Source organism: Equus quagga, chromosome 1 (assembly GCF_021613505.1).
Source record: "Equus quagga isolate Etosha38 chromosome 1, UCLA_HA_Equagga_1.0, whole genome shotgun sequence".
NCBI lineage: Eukaryota > Metazoa > Chordata > Mammalia > Perissodactyla > Equidae > Equus > Equus quagga.
The window spans coordinates 150,995,953-151,017,096 of NC_060267.1; the positions used below are offsets into that span (position 1 = coordinate 150,995,953).

A 21,144-nucleotide genomic window follows, 5' to 3' on the forward strand; every position below is an offset into this window, starting at 1 on the left:
TGGGTATTTCATTAACAATGGAGAGGAGTTTCTCCAGTTAACCACAGGAATTAGGCAGCCACGATGGGGTCTGGTTTTCAAACAGACTATTACAGAAAGCCACCAAAAGGTGAATCTGGCAAGAAAAGTCCATAAATTCCACTCAGACTAGGGTATATCCTTTTTGTTCCTCAAGCTTATTTTCTTCCTTCCCTGAAAGTCACTGGAATGAGGCCAGGCAATAACCTGTATTTTTTTTCTCCCAGACCTAATAAGCTTGAATTTTAAACTGTCAGTCCTATAATTCTCTATTTCCTCTCATCTCCTTCTGTAAGTTAGGCCTTGACCCTGATATTAATCACAGACCAGTGCAGTAGCTGTCCTAGTGGGCGGATCAAAGTCCACGCACTTAGAAAGGGTACATTGGGAGTTACCAGGGGACACGAGCAGCTGAGGGCAAGGTTGTTAGCCCCAGCTTTGAGGTGACCAGCATTTCGAATGCCAAGAAAGTAGCCTGTTACAGGCTGAACTGTGTCCCCTCAAAATTCATACACTGAAGTCCTAACCCTAGCACCTTAGAATATGACTGTGAAACCAGCAGAGAGTTAGCCATTGATGATTAAGTAGCTAGGAACTTTTTTTCCTTTTTGCAATTACTGATTACAGCTTTTAGCTGTTTAACCCACCCATTGTTAACTGTGCAGTTTAGGCAATATGCTTTCTGACTCCCACTAGGCTCCTATAGATAACATCTCCCTGGAGCCTGGGTCCCCATGGTAATGGGTGTGTGAGCTGTTTTTCAGGAATTAGAACTCCTTGTCCACTTCAGGCTGGTTGAGACCACCAACCCATCCACCGGGCCTGCACAGATGTCCGATAAGCGACCTCCTGATGCCAATCGGTTAAAAACTCCACCCTCAGATCATGCTAATGCCGCCATTTTGTGAAGGTGGGTCCTATGAAGAGGCATGGAGTCTGACTACGCTTGCGCAGATCATCAGTTACCTCACCTCTCCTCATCTCCATTTACCTGCCTTCACATTTCAGACCACCTTGCCCCCCAGCCCATAAATATCCCTGAGTCGCTACTTCTGGGGAAGCAAATTTGAGGCTCATGCTCTCGCTTCCTCACGTGGCTGCCTTGTGAGTAAACCCTCTCTCTGCTGCAATCTTGTCATCTCGGTGTTTGGCTTTCTGGGCAGTGGGCAAAAACAAACCCGGTGCGGTGACAACTGCATTTGGAAACAGGGTCTTTATAAAATTAAGTTAGAATGAGGTCATTAAGGTGGGCCCTAATATAACATGACTGGTGTCCTTATAAGAATTAGAGATCAGGACACAGACACACAGCAGGAAGACCATGTGAGGTCACAGGAAGACAACAACCATCTACCACTTAAGGAGAGAGGCCTCAAGAAACCAACCAACACCTTGATCTCGGACTCGAAGCCTCTGGAATCATGAGAAAATAAATTTCTGTTGTTGAAGCCCCCTGTTTTCGGCAGCCCTAGCAAACTAATACAAAGCCCATTTTCAGACTCAGGAGAAACAAAACTAACCAAGCAAAGAACTTGGTGGTAGAAAGGAACAGGGCGAGATGGAAGCAGCCTTCCCATTTCCGCAAGTCCCAAGTGCTAACTCAGCCAAGCGTGACTTTCAGAATTAACCAAATGTACTTTTCATCCCAGAGTCTTACCACATTTTCTGGCAGTTTGTGTCCAGGGAGATATTTTACATTTTCGTGGTCATTATTTATGATGTCTGTCAGTTTTCTCCCATTAACCGTTTCTTCAAAGACCCACATCTTGACCGTGGAGGCAAACTTCTGAAGCTTCTTGACATTATTACCAATTATTTTTGCAACAGCTGAACCCCTACAAAAGAAACAGTGGAAAAGAAAAAAATTAAACTCACTCGGGCAGAAGAGAAAAAGCACTAGATTAGAATTCAGAAGCCTCGCTCCTGATTCTGATTCAAGCACTGAGTTTATAACTCAAGATGTGATGTATCAGCCACAGGCCATTTGAAACTTAGTTGTTTTTACCTGAAAATACCACCCTCTGTGATCAAGAAAGCCCCAGAATTTGGGAGAAGGTCAAAAAGCATCACCTCTTGAAACTAGTAAGCAACAACCTATGTTGGAAGAGACTATCACAGACAGAAGAGAAATCCACCTAAAAGATGGCATAAAAATAACACTTAGAGGGTTCACTAAGCCTCCGAGGCAACAAGGCTATATTTCAAATCTATCAAGGAGGTTAAAATGTAGCTATCCCAGAATAAAGTGTGTCCTGGTGGACCGCAACAGGCCCCAGGTGCAGTCATAATGGAAAGACAAGAACCTGAGTGGATTCCAGAAAAGGAGCAGAGCAAGGGCACAGGGCCCGGCCGCCTGAGCGGTCCCCCAGCGGACATCCAGCTGGCCTCTAGCCCACCAGGCTCCCTTATTTCTGCATCTCTAGTCACCAAACATATCGTGGTAATGAATGTCCCCCACAGGCTCTCCGACAGGGGAAGAGAAGGCTCTCTGATGAGTTGACACCAGCCCTCTGGATACGGGCGGTGGGTCTGCAGCTGGTTGCCACAATGGAGTGTTCATGACCAGCATGGGCACCTGTGCCCACCTCACAGATGGGCTGAGCGCAGTGGACCACGGGCCTGCGGATGGGCTGAGCCAATCAGCTTCTCCTTCAGGACTTGGGTCAGAGAAATAGTTTGTTTCTTGGCCACCTTTCCTGATGTGAGGAGCAAATGAAAGAACGGTAAAAGAGCACCGTGACAATTCACACATTCAGGCATTCGTTATTTTTCTAGCAATTACTCTCAAGACAATTTGGTGAGATGGAGAAAGGGGTGATAACAGAAAGTGACGGGGACCAAGCTGATGCAGAGAAACATATTGGAGATGGTTATCCTTACTCTCCGATAAATCTCAGTTATTCTAACCCAACTCTAATTCATTCCAGCATATAAACCTCTGTGATTTAACAACCAGGAAAATCCAAATAATTATAACCATATTAGAATCATTTTCCCTTTCCTGAGAGAGAATGGACAAACTAAGCCAGTGCTTCTCAACTGTGCACAATAGAATTGCGAGATGTAAAAATCCTGAGTCCCAGGCCACTCCCCAGACCGATGAAACTGGTACCTCTGGAGTGGGATCAGGCATCAGTAGTTGTTAAAACCCCTCAGGGTCTGATGTGCAGCCAGGGTTGAGAACAGCTGCTCTGCACAATGATCTAGAACTTTGGCACCCTCCTCCCTCACAAAAGATAGCTGTAAATATCAATGCTCTGGGGCTTTACCCATGAAATTCTTATTCCATGCTAGCAGGACAGTTTATTAGCTAAATACCCATTAATCCAACTCTCCTGACACTTCATAGAAAAGAGGCCAAGAATCTCCCCACCATCACTACCACCTTTATTCTAGTCTTGGAAACAGCTGCTCAGGCACTCACAGGGCGATAGCAGCTCGGGCTCACAGTGTTCCCTGGCATGAAGTAACTCACACAAGGCCAAAGAGAGCAAGAGTGCTTCTGTGGAATCAAGCAAACTGAGGGGGGTCCAGAAGATACTAGGAATCCAAGTGTAATAAATCAAATGAGAAAATAAACCAGAACCACAAGACCCCTCCCCTATGACCTTCTCCCTTTACAGCCACCTCCTAGGGAAGCCTGGCATTTGCAACCAGAGGCAAACCTGTAGCATTTTGCTGAAAGGAGTTAGTTAAGACAATTTAAATAAAAATTGGAACTGTTAAGAACTAAGCCCACCAGACCATGTTTGTACCTCCTCTGGGGTTCAATGGGGCTTAAAATGACAGGACAAAAATAAGTAAGGGAAACTCCAGTTATGTTATTTACTCATGTGAGGTCATCAGGACCTTATTCTGCCTCCTCCCTGGTTTCATCAATCACTTCATTCAATCATTCATTCGTTTATTTATCTGTGATCAAACATTTACCAAGCACCTGCTGTATATAATGTGTTGAGCTAGAAGCTGGTGATACAACAGAGAAAAGGCAATGCATTCTTACCTCTCAAAAGCTTACCACCCACTCAGAGAGATGAACAAGGGAAAAGAAATTCACAATTCTACGTGCGATAAGAGGTGAAGAAAAATGGATCGGTATGTGATTGGGAGGGTAAACTGCGACGGACTTTAACACAAAGAACTCAGCTGTCATCCATGAGAAACCTCCCATGCTCAACCTGCTGTTGAGAGAACCACGCACAGCGTACAGCTGGGGCACAGGGAGAAGACACGGGAACGGTGCTGAGGAAGACCATACCTCTGCTGAGAAGCAAAAAGGGCTTCACAAATTAGGGATGGGAAGGGCAGGCAGGGCAGCGCTTCCACCCAATACTCAGCTCACGGCAGACACACGAGTGAGCCCCACCAAGCCAAGAACTACCCAGCCGATCCACAGACTCATAAGTAACAGTAAATGCTTATTATTGTGAGCATCTAAGTTGGGGGAGGGTGGGCTTTTGCAATAATAGTGAAGGGATGCACCAAATACAGCAGCTTTGAGGTAACTCCAGGCAATAGTGGGCCAAGCTGTTGGATGTGCCACTCAGGGATGGGGTGGGAGTGGGGGGAGGGCAATGGGGAGGGTGATCAGGATGGAGGGAAGAAGCATGGAGTTTAATTCAAGGACAAATCTAGAAAGGAAAGAAACAAAAAGATTCTGGTGCCTATAAGGCCTAGTCTTAATTGTTCTAAGTAACTTTTACAGTAATCTTCTTTTTGGAGATCAGGACTTAAAATACTACATTTTGTTCTGTTTGGTTTTAATCTCTTTGACAATCTAGTACAATCTCCATGTTGACCCAAGTATTTTCTTTGCTGTCTACTTTTTTCTGTGCCATTTATAAAACCTCAAACAGGATAATCCACCTCAACATAATAAAGGCCGTATATGGCAAGCCCTCAGCTAAGATCACTGTGAGTGTTCCTACTGCCAAAAAGGGGAGACAGGAGGAAAGTTGTGGAGGCGATAGATGTTTATTATCTTGATTGTGGTGATGGTTTCACAGGTGTATTCATATCTCCAAACCCATCGAATTGTACACATTAAACATGTCCAGTGGGGGCCAGCCCCGTGGCTGAGTGGTTAAGTTCATGTGCTCTGCTTCAGCGGCCCAGGGTTTTGCTGGTTCAAATGCTGGATGTGGACATGGCACCACTCATCAAGCCATGCTGAGGTGGCATCCCACATGTCACAGCTAGAAGGACCCACAACTAAAAATATACAACTATGTACCGGGAGGCTTGGGGGAGCAAAAAGGAAAAATAAAATCTTTAACTAAATAAATAAATAAATATGTCCAATGTTTTTTGTATATCAATTATGCCTCAACAAAGCTGTTTTTTATTAAAAAGTATAATCCACACCCAAAACCCCTTTGTGGCTCTGAAATGGTACTAGATGCGTACATTACATACGTGTCACTACTTCCAACCAACGTGAAAGAACAGGATCCAACAGAGCAAAGGGAGTGTTTGGGAGGAACCTGAGCGTTTTGAAGGGACTGGAGTCTATTTATAAGTGACACACTCTGTTCTAAAAGAAAAAGTGACTGGCCTACAGAGGCCAGCCCAAAAACATGCACAGATATATGAGAACTGAGCTTAAAATAAAAGTACTGACTAGTCCATGAAGGCAGTTTGTGAGTGGCTTGGTCGTGGTCGTGGCTGGGGTCCCACATTGGTGGAGCTCTCCATGTTTCAGGGGTTGTTTGGCCACTGCACAGCACAGCCAGGCATGGATCTTACACTGCTGGCTTAAGGGCACGAGCAGCCATTTCCACAGCTGGCCCCTCACCCATCTACTAAATGACACGTGGGGCAGATGACCTGTAAGGTCCCTTCTAGGTTTATGATTGAGTCCAGTGTTTTCCAAGGTGAGGAATGAGTACCAGGGGTGCCCCCAATGGCAGAGCGCCCCTAGACACCGCACCAAATTACACTGACTCACTTGTACCCTTCTCAACTCCTATGGCCCTTTTGAGAGAGCGCCGAACGTCTCACTCGCGTGCCATTATGCTGTTGCCATCTCTCCAGCATGTGCTAATTTCCCTTCTTCACAAAGTATGAGGCAGCCTCGGACTTGCAGAGGCAGGAGTATCTGGCAAGACTCTGTAATACTGTTGTTTTCATTCCACTGGTGGTTGTTGTCACCTTCTACTTATGATATTTACAGTAGCAATATGAAGTCTTCTCTCAAGTCAACTTTTAAAGAAAGTATACCAAGCAAACAATAGTACTGGTGTGGTGCAGTCAGAGCCGAAGCCATCCGGGCGGAGCCTGTGTGATGAGGTTTAATCTGATCCAAACTCTTCACTTCGCAGATTAAGACACATGAGGCTCAGAGTCACTCTGACCTTGTGTCACACAACCAGGTGGTGGCAGAACCAGGAGAGGGACTCAGGTCTGCTGATGACCGGTCCTGGGTCTTTACATAAATGTATAAAATCACATTTCCTAGGAAATCATGAATTATCTTAACTCAGGTCTCAAAACACAGACTAATTCACAACCTCTACAAGGTTATGTAAATGAAATTTAGAAGGGATTTGGGTGGGAAATAATGTTCCAGTGGTAGCTATGTACTGGGTATATGATATAAGATCTCATTTAATCTTTTTTTTTTTTTGAGGAAGACTGGCCCTGAGCTAACATCTATTGCTAACCTTCCTCTTTTTTTTCTCCTCCCCAAACCCTCAGTACATAGTTGTATATCCCAGTTGTAAGTCATTCCAGTTCCTCTATGTGGGATGCCACCACAGCATGCCTTGATGTGCGGTGCTAGGTCCATGCCCAGGATGCGAACCCGCAAACCCCAGGCCGCCAAAGCGGAGCACACAAGCTTAACCTCAGCCAGGGGGCCAGCTCCCTCATTTAATCTATACAGCAACCACAAGAGAGGTACACATTTCCCCACTTGACAGATGAACAAGTTGAGGCTCAGAGAGTAAGTTACCCAAAGTCATGCTGTCCATCTAGAGCCGGCAGTTCTAACCCAACTCCGCATCCGAAGCCCACACTTCCTGCTATTTTACACCCTGGTGTAGAGTAGAATCATTTGCCGAGAATACAGATTGAGTACCTGTGAAGTGCAGACACTATCCTGGGCACAGGAGACACAGGGAATAAAGCAGACAAGCCCCTGTCCTCATGGAGCTTAGAGACTGATTAATGGAGACCGACGCTGCTCCAGCAAGCACACAAAGAAATGTTAACTACACCACACTGACCAAAGTGGCCAAGCAGGTGACACAGTGACACTTGGTGGACATCAGGGAGGTCAGGGAAAGCGGGGAGGAAGTGCAGCTAGGGCTGAACTCTGAACTCTGATGCAGGAACAGGAGGGGTATGGAAATTATCTCCTGCTTTTATCTAGGGCCAACACTGGTAGGAAGAGGGAGGGGAAGGGGAAGGAGGAGGGATGGGAGGGGGGAGGGGAGAGGTTAGAGGGGGAGAAGACAGTGAGGGAGAAGTCGGGTGACGGGCAGAGGGGAGGCAGAGGAAGGAGGGAAGAGAAAAGAAATCGGAGGGAGAGGATGGGACTGCATGGGGAGAGGTGAGAAGGTGAAGAGGGCAAGGATGGGACAAGAGGTGAGAAAGGAGCAGGGATGGGCAGGAGCAATGAGCACTGGTTCACTGCCTACCAGGTGTCAGGTACTGTTTTTGTTGTTGTTACTGAGATATAATTGACACATAACATTGTGTAAGTTTAAGGTGTACAACGTGTTGATTTGATACATTTATATACTGCAATATGATTAGCTCCTTAGCACGGCACTCTTCTAAATACCTTACCCAAATTATTCCTTTTAAGCCTCAGCAACTCTCTGAGGCAGGTACCATTATGATCCCCATTTTTTACAGGAAGAAATCAAAGGTGGTCAGTGGAAGAACAGAGATTTGCACCCCAGGCTGTGTCTTCAACATTCTGCTCTCCCTCCCTGGTCCCAACTGCATGGACACCCACATGCCGGAGGTCCTAACCTCCAGCTTGGTAACCCCCCCACCCCCAGCCCCTTGACATTCACTCTCTGTCCACGGCCCTCTCGCTCCTTCCTCTCTAAGAAAGTCATAAATATGACTCTAAGGTGTCATATTTTAATCAGGCTGGGGAGGCGCTGCGTCAGCCAAGGTATAGCTGCCTATCAGGTCAGGCCCGAATCTGACAGAATTCTGGTGGCCCATGTTTCTTCACAGGGTACAGAATCTTTCTGGGCCAGAAAGGACCCCATAGTCCATCCTTTATTTTTTTTTTTACCAAGGAAGAAACTAGGCCCAGGAGAATTAGCAAGGGTTCAGCCAGATTCTCCACATTCCATGCCCTGGTCTCCCCCAGAGCTGGAAGAGGGTGGTCAATTTTGGTTTAAATAACATCCACTTTTTTTTACTCATTAAAGTTATACATGAAAGAAGAAAAAACAATTATGCATAATCTCACCACCCAGGGAGAACCAGTGTTAACATTTTGTGTAATTCTTTGCAGTTAAAGGACTTCAATAAAAGTATAATCAAACGCCAGGGTATTCGATGCAAATGTGAAAAATGAAGCATTTTTTGAATAGATTCCACTTGGTGAATGTTTATTTGATCTCTGGATAGGAAAACTTTCTAAGCTTAAAATCAAAGACAGAAACCACAGAGGAAAAAGATCAATGTGAACAACTCCACATAAAGGAGGAGGAGAAGGAGATGAAAAAAGCCTTTCTATCTATCAAAATGCAAACTGCTGAGGAAAAAGCTTCAGATAGAACGTTACATTTCACAAAGAACAGGATGCAAAACTGTACATGTCACATGATCATATGCAATTAACAAAATACATACCAGCTCACACCCATGAGGATGGCTACTATCACACACACACACACACACACACACACACACACACACAAAGAAACAGGAAATAACAAGTGTTATTTGGTCACCAGTGCACCAGTGAGGACTGCAGAAGCTGGAATCCTTGTGCACTGCTGGGGGGAATGTAAAACGGTGCAACTGCTATGGAAAACAATACACTGGTTCCTCAAAAAACTAAAAATAGAATTATCATATGATCCAACAATTCCACTTGGGGCTATGTATTCAAAAGAAATGAAAGCAGGGACTTGAACACACATCTGTACACCTATGTTTATAGGAGAATTATTCACAATAGGCAAACGGTGGAAGCAACCCAAGTGTCCACTGACAGATCAATGGATAAATAAGATGTGCTATATACATACAATGGAATAGTATTCAGCTTTAAAAAGTAAGGAAATTTTGACACATGCTACAACGTAGAGGAACCTTGAGAACATAATACTAAGTGAAATAAGCCAGTAACAAAAAAGACAAATACTGTATGATTCCACTTATGAGGCATTTATATGAACTCTCTCTTGCTGTTGTTGGAATTCAGCCACCACGTGGAGAAGCCCAAGCTAGCCTGCTGAAGAATGAGACACGTAGCCCAGTCACTCCTGTCAACCTGGCCAAAGCCTGTCCACTGCCAGACAGGCGAAGGAGGTCACCGAGGACCAAGAGTCCCAGCCAACCCACCACTTGACCACAGCCTTATAAGTGAGCCCAGGCCAGACCAGCAAAACACCCTCCCAGCTTAGTCAGCCTAAATTGTTGACCCCCAGAATCATGAGCTAATAAATGATTACTGTCTAAAGTCATCAAGTTTAGGGGAAGATGGTTAGGTAGCAACAGATAATTGATTCAGTTCCCAGTTCTCAACTGAGGAAGAAACTGAGTCCCAAAGTAGGATGATGGCAAAGTGCCACTAGTATAATCTTAAGGGAGCTCAGAAGACTTCTGGCAGACTGAGCTTAGTTCTTGACATCACCAAGCATGGGGACAAGGGATGAAAGGAAGAAGAAAGGGAGAAGGGTAATCTGGATGGTGAGGACCCAGAAACCACTTCCCACCAGCAACCACTGAGAGCCTTGGGGACACTACCTGGACTGCCACCAAGAAGATTCAGTGGACATATGACTTTGCTATCCAAAAAGACATGTCTTAGAAAATAGTGGGCTCACCCGGGCATTGCCCTGAGATTAACAGGTGTAAGCTGGACGTGACAGATTTTTCACTCAAATATAAGATTTTCCTAAGAATTAATCTGCTAGATTAATTTTAAGAAGATCAGTTACCTTAAAAATAGTAAACTATGATCATTTGTCATATCTATAAGAGGGGGGATGCCTGCTTTGGAGGGAAACTGAACACGATGATTTTTAAGGCCTCTTTCAATTTGATTTTTCTTAAGTGGAATATTATTACACCAGACTTTTGTTGGGAGGGTAAGATACTCAATAGTTTTATGACAGTGAGATTTGTCCTCAGGTAAAAGCATGCCTCTCACTGAAAATGATTAAGAATTTATAGAAACATGGACATTGGAGTAAGAAGGAGCTGAGTTTCAACTCCACCTTTTTAGCCACTGACCTGGGATAGTTTTCTCTAAACCTCAGTTTTGTCATCTAAAACAGGGATAATTATAGTACTGTGTAGGCTTGCTTTGGGATTTAAATGAAATAGTGCAGGTACTTGACACACAGAAAACGACAGTAAGTGGTAACTGTTATTATGATTATCCCTCTCAAGGGAGGGGAGGAAGCAGAAGAGAAGAACCATGTAAGAGGTCAGAGAGGGTTAGGAGGTGAAAGGTTAAGATATGAAAACCAAGAGGTCGTGACTCACCCCTGAACAGGAGTCGTGATTTTTATACTGAACAGGCGGGGGAGTGATGGAAATAGATGACTAAGTATCAGGGTGTTTTGGGTTTTGTTTTTCTGTTAACTGTACAGGCTATCTCACCCTGCTCACAAGGGAACTCTGGATCTCTTCCCAGTTCAGCTCAAATTCATCCTATTATCGAACTCTCCCTCCAGCTTCCAAAGCAGAGGTGTGTCAGTGCCGCCTGTTGACAGAGAAGGGATTATTTCTGACCTCGGAGGAGCTAATTTACAGATGCTCAAACTGCTGCTGGGCTCTCCCTGTGGGGGTGTAGCGAGAATCATGACAGAAACTGAGCAGTACAAAGGGTGAAAAGGGAGGACCAAGAGCCGCAGTGCCGCATTCTGGATGGTTCCAGCGGCCAAAAAAGAGTCACACGCGTCCAGCTTTGGTCACCAGTGCAAAGTAGGCCAAAGCTCTCCCTGACCTTTAGTCTCAGGGGTCAAGCTGTGGGCTGATGGTGAAAACAGGAGGAAGAGATAAAACAACTCCTGCAGCTGTCCATCATTTATGCTCTTTGTCTTTCATCTCTCCTTTCTCTGCCTCTACTCCTTAGCCAAACTCCACGTGGGTCCGGTCCATTTTGTAACTTAACGATGATGCTGGTCAAGGATGATGAAACTAGTGATGATAGTAGCTGACATTTACCTTGCCCCCTCCCCAGATCGCCTCATTTAATTTAATCCTGATCATAATCCTAGACAGCAGGTACCAATATTACAAGCAATGATAGTTGGAGAGGAACAATTTGCTTAAGGCCTCAGAGCTGCCAAAATCGAAACCCAGAGAGCTGGACTCTTGAGCCCTCCTTACCCCACTGCATTACCCTGCCTCCAAAGGAGGCTTGGGGCAAATGCTCCCTAGCACCGAGGTTTTAGTTCTAGAACTGGATCTTGTACTATGTCTGGCTGATCTTCCCAAGGTTCTAGTGGAGAAACTTTATTTCATCTTTGGAGGAACTTAAGAAGCTGTTTTCTTTTTGTTGTTTTTCTGAGTCACTGGAGCCATAAAAAGCCACACAGGTTAGGAAGCAGCTCCCTGCAGCCCCAGTCGTGTGCAGCATGGCAGGGCTTGGCTGGATGCGTGAGGGCCCCTCTGGCCTCCTCTGTCTGATCTGTCTAGAGGAAAGGAGGTGCCAAAGGACAAGACAAGGCTGCATTACATAACCCATCTACTTTCCCTTCATGTCTTTCCTGGTTGAAGCTCCCTGGCAAGGCGGCCAGATTCAGTCTTCTGGTATCTCTACTGTAATCCATGATCCTCACATGGGGAAGCACTCAATGTGAGGGTTATAGCCACTCTTCAGCTAGGAGCTTAGATGTGACAACACCTTTATTTACATAAGCATTCTGAGCTCCTCCAAAGTCCCAAGTGTAAACATTGCTTAAGCAACTTCCCATTCCTGACATGAGGCCCACATCTGGAAGGGTAGATCCATCTCCTGGTAGTCTGTTTTAAAATTAGCAAAAGGCTACAGGTTTCTCAGGGAAAAATCTGTCCCACCTTCAGGGCATATGAATCAGCAAGTCTAGCCTCGATGGTAATTCTGATGCAAGTCATCTCTGGACCACGTTTTAAGAAACACTACTTCAAATGTAACGTCTAAACTTGCGACAGATATTTCATTCCATTTTGTTGCTTTTGAATTTATTTTCAAGTCCTTATCCATCTCAGACCTGATGGCAAATTCCTTAAAGGCAGGGATTGTGTCCAGTTGTGTCTGTATCCCAGGAAAGGCCACAGGATCTACCCAGGGCAAACTCTCAAATGTCTACTGACAGAGCTTGACCCCCGACCAGCCCCTATGGAGCCTCTTTATGTTCTTTTCAGTTCTTAAGTTTCCGAATCTCTGGGGAGGTCATGTTCCTCTCTCTAGGACTGGAGTGGCTCTGCTCTCAGGGCAGTTGCAGAAAGGCAACAACTGTTCCCGTCTGATCCCACAACTCATGGAGCCAGGCAGCCCGCCCAAACTATCGGCACGGCACATTTCTCAATTGCTCTGCTCCAGTGTCACTAGCCAAGTTCTACTCCCTTTCCATGGGCTGGAGTGGGCCAAGAAAACAGACAAGTACATCAGAGTGAAGCAGCGGGAAGGCAGCCAAATCCAAGCAGAGGGCGCAAGAGGGTCCACTCTTGCTCCAGGCCCAGAGCCCGCCTGGCAAAGCTGTGCTACCTCTGTTGCACCTTGCAAATTAGGAAAAGGCGCTGTCATCTGTGGTTCTGTGTCCTCTCACAGAAGAGGAAAACTAATGTTAAAAGAACATGTGCTAACTGGGTGCTGTTCCAGTCCCACGGCCAACAGGGCAGCTGACATCTCACTCAAGTGACCTTGGGATCAAAGCCGGCAAAGACAAGCAGAAAGTCCAAATGAAGCTCTGCAGTGGATAGGTACCGACTCCACTAAATGTTGGGTGGAACATTCCATTCTTGGTCAAAAAACAGCAGTTTACAGAGAAGTGCATATTATCCTAGTATTTGCAGGGCAGAGAGGGAAAAAAACATGTGTAAACATTCTCTTGCATCTGACGGAATTTCTCCAGAAAGGACAGAAGAAACAGATAACACTGGTGTTCCTCCAGGAGGAAGGTACCTTGGGGGACAAGTGTGGGTGGGAGATGTTCCACTGTTTTTTTTGTGGGTTTTGGGTCACTAAAACGTACCAAACAATGGAATATGTTACCTAAGCAAATATAATTACATTTTAAAAAGTTAGTTTTCAGATCCTCATTTAGTATTTACTTAGCCTATGACAGGCACTGGGCTAGATGCTGTACGCAAGAGCTGGGTGAGGAGGAGTGGAAACAGATAACCCCATGAATCATTACCTTGCAGTGATAGACGTCAGCAATGGGGGCACAGGGAGAGGCCACTGGCCTTGCTGGGACGGAAAAGTGGAGAACCAGATAAGGTTTCCTCCAAGAAGTACTTTCTGGGCCAAGTCTTAAAGAGTAAGACCAAGGAGCTAGTACCAATGGCTGCAGTATTCCTAGAAGCCTGAACTGCCAGGAGTGTCAGACCACGCAAAATCAGAAGCAGTGAAAGAACCTCACTCTGAACTATTCTATACCAGTCCCTCGGATGTGGGAAAAACACTGGACAGCAAGGGAAAAAGGACTGGAAATATCAGATGCCATACTCTATTCTGCCTCCCCCACTCTCCTCTATATTCACCCCAACACAGAGAATCGTACACAGTGGGAACTAACTAGTTGATAAAGAGAACTAAAAGAGCTGACATTTATAAAGAGCTTAGAAAAGCGCTTGATACAAAGTGCTTAACAAATGTTAAAAGTCAAATAAAGCCTAGCAGAGAGCCGAAGCTTCACAAACATCTCCCCAGAGGAGAATTCCCAACGCCCCTGGGAGCGGAGCCTGCCGGAACTTGGATTTTCTTCCCGCTAGAACGTTACTAAGATGCTGCACTATCAGAAGCGGGGCGAGACCCGCACTTTGAAGGACAGCGCGGACCCCGGCCTGGGTAGCAAGCGCCCCTCAGCCCTCTCTGCCTCAGTTTCCTCCGTACCGAGACTACAGTAAGAAGACTCGCGCCCCCCTCAATTCCTCGATCCAGGCGATCTCCCCAGGAGAACGGAGAACGCCCTTAGGATGTTGCGCAAAACTACCCGGGCGTGGCGAGCAGGTGGCCTCCGGTCTCCCGCCGTGCGGTGACCAGAGCGCAGACAGGTGCCCGCGGGCGCGCAGAACCCTCTCTCCGCGCTGCCCCCGCGGCAGGGCCTCCGGGCGAGTGCCCCGGCGGGGCCTCCCCAGGCGCGCGGTGCCGAGGCCGCCCGCCCCGCCTCCCTGCGCGCGGTGCCGGGTGCTCATGCTGCGACGGGGACCCGCGGCCCTGGCCCGCCCCGGAGAGGGGCTTCCTGGAGGCGGAGCCCGCGCCGCTGGCCCGCAGCAGCTCACCAGTTCCCCGAGCCCACGATGCACACTTTCAGGGGCGCCGCTGCCATGGCCAGGCCGGAACGCTGCAGCCCGGCCCGCGCCTCCCCGGCCGGCCGCCTGCCTCCGCCTGCTCAGCTTTGGCCGCAGCGGGCGCGGCGGCCCCGCCTCTCCGCCTCTCAGCCAATGGCAGCGACCACCCCCGCCAGGGCGCCCCAGGCCACAGATGACAGCCAGGGAGAACCCGCCTCGCAACTCCCGAGAACCACTGCGCACGCCCCGGCCTGGCTGCCCTCCGGGCCCGGCTCCGGCGCCGCCCCACCCCTGCCCGAGGCATGCCGGGACTTGTAGTCCGCTTCCCGGCAGCCCCGCAGTCCCGGGCAGCTGCTGCTGCCGCGCCACGTGCAGCCAAGGGTAGTCGAGCAGAGGCTCGCGCTCCCAACGCTGGAGGCTGCGTACCCCTCCCGGCAGAGCGGCTCGCGGTGGTGCCGCCTCGCTCGAGCCCTTATCCTCATGCGGCAAGAGCCACCACACTGCTACTTAGAGCCGAGAGAGGATCCTAGGTTGCCTCTAAAGTCGACCAGACTTGGGTCAGAGCTCGAAGTGCCCATACCTGACTTTCAGCCTCTGCCTCCCTTGTGGAAGTAAGACACAGCCTGGCTCTCCTGAGCTTCTTAGTGACCTTGTATCTTCTGAGGCCTTCGGGACTTTGCAGGACAGTACCTGCACTTCAATGTGGACATCTTTCTAGTGAGAGTCAGCAGAGAGACCTGGACGCGGGCAGCATCGCCCTGACCCAATTGCTTAGCACCGTTTGCCTCTTTGCCCCAGCGCACCAGGAGAGTTTGTGGTTCTGAGACTACGCTTCCCTCCTTCCTGAAAAATAGAACATTATTTATTCATTCTGAGCATCGCTTTCCACCAGGCCCTGTGCTGGACACCATAGGAGGAGGATAAAGTGGCTTAAACCAGTGGTTTTCAAACTCCACCGCATATTAGAGTCTTGGGAATTTTTAAAAATCCCTATGCCCAGGCACCACCCCGGACCAACTGCATTAGAATCGCCAGGAATGGGATACAAACGTCAGAATTTTTTTAAAGTTCAAGAGGTGACTGCAAAAGCCAGTCAAGATTGAGAACCAGAGAACTAAAATATCACTGGAGACTGGCTGAAGAAACATACCCTAGCACCTGGAAAAATACTGGGCCTATTAGGTTGATGCCCAGAGGATTAACTGTTATTTTTGTTTTCATCTCTATATTTGTAAGAAAGATTTATCTATATTGCTTATGATATTTACTCAAGGAAATACTTAAAGAGAGTGAGTGAGACAGAACATTCTCTCCACTCGCTCACTGATGGTTTGCTCTCAGTTATTTGCACAGATGGAAAGATACCTAAGCAGTGATGATGTGAAAGATGCTTTAGTCATCTTTTTCTTGCATTCGTGTTACAAAATGGTTTTGTCAGATTAAGTAATGAACTCATGTACTTGAGGAGTATACATGCATTGCAAAGATTGACACCAAGAGATTGGTTCCTTTTTAGCCTTTGCCTAAACAACTTGTAACTCATATGGAAACTCCACTTCCTCAATGTTGCAACTACACCTGCGTGAAAATGAGCTGCCCGGCTATTCGACTGTCCACTGTGTGGACTTATCCCACACAGTGTCATCATATGGTGTTTATTGATCACCTGGTATGCACAACACATCATGCCAGAATAGAGTCATTTATTTTATAGACTGGTTACAAAGGTTAAGACAAAAATGAAATAGGTGAAGTCCATGAACATAATGTTAAGAGAATAAAGCAAGTCGTAAGAGTATACATACAGTATGATTTTGTTTCTCTTAGTTCAGAGACAAGCAAAATTAAATATATCACTAGGGATACACACATACCTAGTAAAACTGTAAAGGAAAACGAGAAAAAGATAAGCATGAAATGCAGGATTGTAGTTATGGTGGAGAGGAGGGTTGGTTATTCTTTACACCTTTGATTATAAGTATTTTTGTATATCTATGTAATGAATATCATGGGGGAGGGGAGAAGCTACAGTACAGAAGAGCGAGAAGAACTCCTCTCCTGTCACTAACACCCTCCTGGTCTTATAAGGAGTTCATGAGAGAAGGACGATGAGCTCAGTTCTGGACAAGTTAAGTTTGAGGAGTCCATCTGGTATCCAAGTTCAGATTTCAGGGAGGCAGTCGGATTTGTGGGTCTGAGACAGACATGTCTGCAATTCATCAGCACGTACTTGGAAGTTGCAAGTGGTGAGTGTGAGAACAATGCCTGGCACAGAGTGGGCACTCAGGAAATGTCTGTTGAATGAAAGTGATTAAGACCACTCAGAGAGACGAGTCAAGTAACAAAGGAAGACAAACCAGGACACTGAAATGGACTTGATACTTGAGACATGCAAAGAAGAGGAGCCTGAGACGGTGAGAAGGGAGCAGCAAAAATGTAGAGCGTGGTATTGCAGCTGCCAAAGAAGACAGCATTTCAAGAAGGAGGGATGGTCATAGGGGAGTTTGAGAATGGTCAAGTAAGATGAGACTGGAGTATGTCTTTCAAGCCAGCAGAAAGAAGGCTGCTGACAGAGCTTTCGAGCATGGTTGTGCAGGTAGTACACTGCACAATGCCAGTGGGCACCATGCACGTTGTGGACATTGCATATTGGTATGCTTAAGATGACTGTTTTTTGACAGATGGAAGCAAGCATCTCAAAGGAGGGGCACCTTCTTCCAGTCCACACAAAGGTGTTGTATTGGCTAACCACGACCCTGATTGTTGTTGAACCTGGTGAGAACAGTTCAATTTCAGTTTTGGGGCAGAGCATAAACTTAGCTGGCAGCAGGTGGAGGTGTAAATGGAAGGCAAAGAAGTGGAGCTTGAGAGAGTGTAGACAATGCTGTCTAGAAGTTTGGCTGACAGCAGAAGTTGAGAGATTAGGGACATGCAAGAAGGGAAAGGCAAAACTAAAGAAGGAAGGGAAGATTTCTTAGGTTTTTGGTTTTTTAAAATCATGTGGAAGAGGTTAGAAAATGTTGACATACTCCTAGGAAGCAGCCAGGAGAGAGAGAGAGGTTGAAAATACAGGAGAGAGAATGAGAGGGAAAGTAGGAGAGTGAGGGAGGGATTAGCCCAAATTAGCTGAGATGGTCAGAGCAGGACTCTGAGGAGGGGACACCAGAATGAATCAAAGGAAGCAGCCGTGGGAGGACGGGGAGAAGAGCCCTCCAAGAAGAGGGAATAGCCAGTGCAAAGGCCCTGAGGCAGTGAAGAGCCTGTGTGTTTGAAGAACAGAAAGCTATAACATAGTGAACAAGTGTGAGCAAGAGAAGAATTTCAGTCAGAGATGCAGCAGGCCAGATTAAATGGTAGGGCCTTGTGGTCCATGGTTTAAAAGAAAAAAAAAGATTTCCTGGTAGCCAAATCTGGGTCAACACAAGCATCAAAATAAATAATAATAGTAATTGACTTAAACTCTTTGAGTAAAATAAAATAAAATTTATGAGTCTATGATGATTTAAAGAAATGAGCAAACAAATACATGAGGCAGAAGGGAAGCCCTTTCCTTCAATAGAATCCCAGCTAATAGGTGGAGAAGGAATGAGGGTACCACACAATTATCAATGGGTACCAAAAATAGCGGGGAAAGTTTGATGAGGGACAGGATATTTACCTGGCCTCAAAGTCTCCACACAAGTTACTTTAAGGATAAAAGAGTAACTTTACAGTAGAGAAAACTGGCTGACACCAGCTTAACCAAGTGGTCAGCCATCTTTACCAGAGATGGGACAAACTGACGCAGGTGACTTTAGCTGGAATGAGATGCATTTAGTTAATATTGGCTGTTGAAAAACATATTTTGAACTAGTTCCCAGTCCTTGAGATTTTATAGATTAAAAATATGTTTTGAAGTCTGACATAGAATTGCCAATTTTTTAATTTCCCCAAGTAAGGACATAAACTATTGCCATACACTGTTCCCATTTCATTTCATCTTATTTTATTTTTATTTATTTTAATTAATCTTATTCATTTTAATTTAACTAATTTTTTGAATAATTAATGCATTCACGTGATTCAAAATTCAAAGGGATTGAAAGGGTGTTTAGTGAAATTGTCTCTCCCTCCCTTTTCCTGCAGCCTCCCAGTTCTCTCCTTTAGGGAAACCCTCGTTCCTGGTTTCTTGTGTATACATTTGTCCTGTAACAGCTTCCCCACCTAACATTATTTCATATTAAAAATGTCAGTCAATGCTAAAAAATTGAATGCACATAATGAAAACTTAAAACCAAAAATGAAAAGAATAAATTTTGCTTTTTAGAAAACTCTCCCCACGAAGTCTTTATTTTTCTCATCTCTGTGCGGCACTGAAAACTTTCACAGGCTGGTATTGGTTAAATTCGTCCCTCTAGGGGCCGGCCCGATGGCGCAGCGGTTAAGTGTGCACGTTCCACCTGGGTGGCCCGGGTTCGCCGGTTTGGATCCCAGGTGTGGATGTGGCACTGCTTGGCAAGCCATGCTGTGGTAGGTGTCCCACATATAAAGTGGAGGAATTTGGGCACAGATGTGAGCTCAGGGCCAGTCTTCCTCATCAAGAAGAGGAAGATTGGCAGCAGATGTTAGCTCAGGACTAATCTTCCTCAGAAAAAAAAAAAAAATTCATCCCTCTAATTCCAGGTAATAGTATACTTGGGCCACCCTGGAGAAACATTTTAGCTACTCCATCCTGCAGTACATATGTCACTGCTTTGCTTCCTAATTACACACTGTACAATCCCCATTGGTGATATTTGTTCTTAGTACAACTCCCTTCAAGTGAAATTGACCATATTCAATGTTGCTATTGACAGTCTAATGAGAAAATTACAGGTTTTGGGCTGATGAAAACAATGCCTCGTTCTGGAAACTTATATGGGCTTTTATCTTACTTCCTCGGAGAATAGAGACATAATAGATGAAAGGCAGATTTGGCCACTTACAAAAACCAAATAGAGCCCCAGACACTTAGCAGGAGCAGGTGTCAATTATAATCTGTTCATTTCAAAGTTTATTAAATTATCAAAGGGGACTGGACATCAGGTTTTGTTTACCAACTGTGCATTTTCCCCGGTCCTTTAGATTGGGATGACGTGAGGATCTGTTGCTTCTTTTAAAGATCACATTACGATAACCCACCTTTAGTTTAGGAGCTAGCCCTTAGCCAAGCTCTGGGCATTATTATTGATTCCTTTTGGGGGACTAGCCAGCTTGGATCAGTTGGAGAACTAGGGAGTTTTAAAGATGAAATTACCAGACTCAGCATTGTACCTTCCCAGAAAAAGGCAGAGCTGTTTCTTCAGTTTCTACTTGATTAAAAATCAAACATCAATCTGGACTTGGTTCTAGATTTAAATCTTGTTCATTTGCTTGTTCAACAGATATTCACTGAACTCCTGCCATGTGCCAGGATCTCAGGATACGATGTTGAAGAAAAGAGACAAAGTTTGCAATCTGTAAAGGAAGTCAGATAAAGAAAGAAAAAAGTATCTTCCAGAGAGTCCAGCCTGAGGTTGCTCTGATAAGAGACAGGGAACTCTGGGAAGAGATGGGAGTGGTACCGACCTGGACTCAGGATGCCAGGTAAGACTTTCTGGAAGAAAGATGTCTGAACTGAAGGACCAGTAGGAATGAAATGTGGGAATAATGTTTGATGCAGAGAGAAGAACACATATGAAGGCTAGGAGGCAAAAGAAAAATAGTCATTGGTTCCTTTGAGAACTGAAAGTTCAGGAAGTTGGTGGATAGAGTGAGAGGTAAAGACAGATGACTCAGACAGGTGGACAGGGGCCAGGTAACAGAAGTTTCTGTTATAGGGGTTGGGATTTTATTTTGAAGGCAATGGGGGAACATTAAAGTGTTTTGGCTGATAAATGATGTGGTCATATTTGTCTATTAAAAGATCACTCTGGTTGTGGCAAAGAGGATGTTCTGGAAGCGACAAAACTGGAAGCGAGAAGAGCAGTGAGCTAAGAAGCTGTCGCAGTGATCCAGGCAGCAGAGATGGAGAGAGGTGGACCAGTTAAGGGCAGAACCCCTAGGGCCTGGCATGGGAAGGAATGTGGGGAAGGGAGAAGGAAGAGTTAAGTATGAGTCCCAGATTTCTGATTTGGACAGCGGGGTAGGTGATAGTGGTGGACGAGGAGTGTTTTGAGACAGAAGTTGTCTTTCTTGGCAAAAGCAAAAGTAACTGGTGCTTTTCTAGTTTTCCTCTTTTCTAGACTATAAAATTAGATACCAATCCTTGTGTTACATTTCATACCAAACAGTATTCAAAATTGGTTACATTTTTCCATAAATGACCTGCAAGCATAAGAGATGTGATTCAATTTGTAAAAAGTTGGCACTTTGGAGGAATTCAAACATTTCTATTCTTATGTCACTTCCCAAAGTAAAACAGAGTTGGATAAAACTCACCGCTCATAATATCACTTCACAAGACACTAGCTTGGTCACTTTCCA

The 21,144-nt window shown here is 45.7% G+C and overlaps 1 protein-coding gene across 1 annotated transcript in view; it reads right to left on the reverse strand.

The window, feature by feature from the left end:
• GPD1L (glycerol-3-phosphate dehydrogenase 1 like) overlaps positions 1-14,821 on the reverse strand; it is a 59,490-nt gene extending 44,669 nt beyond the window's left edge. The window contains exons 1-2 of the mRNA XM_046676538.1: positions 14,653-14,821; positions 1,676-1,853 (exon numbers count right to left, since the gene is read on the reverse strand). Coding sequence (XP_046532494.1) covers positions 1,676-1,853; positions 14,653-14,699 — 225 coding nt within the window. The 5' untranslated portion in view covers positions 14,700-14,821. The remainder of the gene's footprint in view (positions 1-1,675; positions 1,854-14,652) is intronic.
• Positions 14,822-21,144: the final 6,323 nt, after the last annotated feature.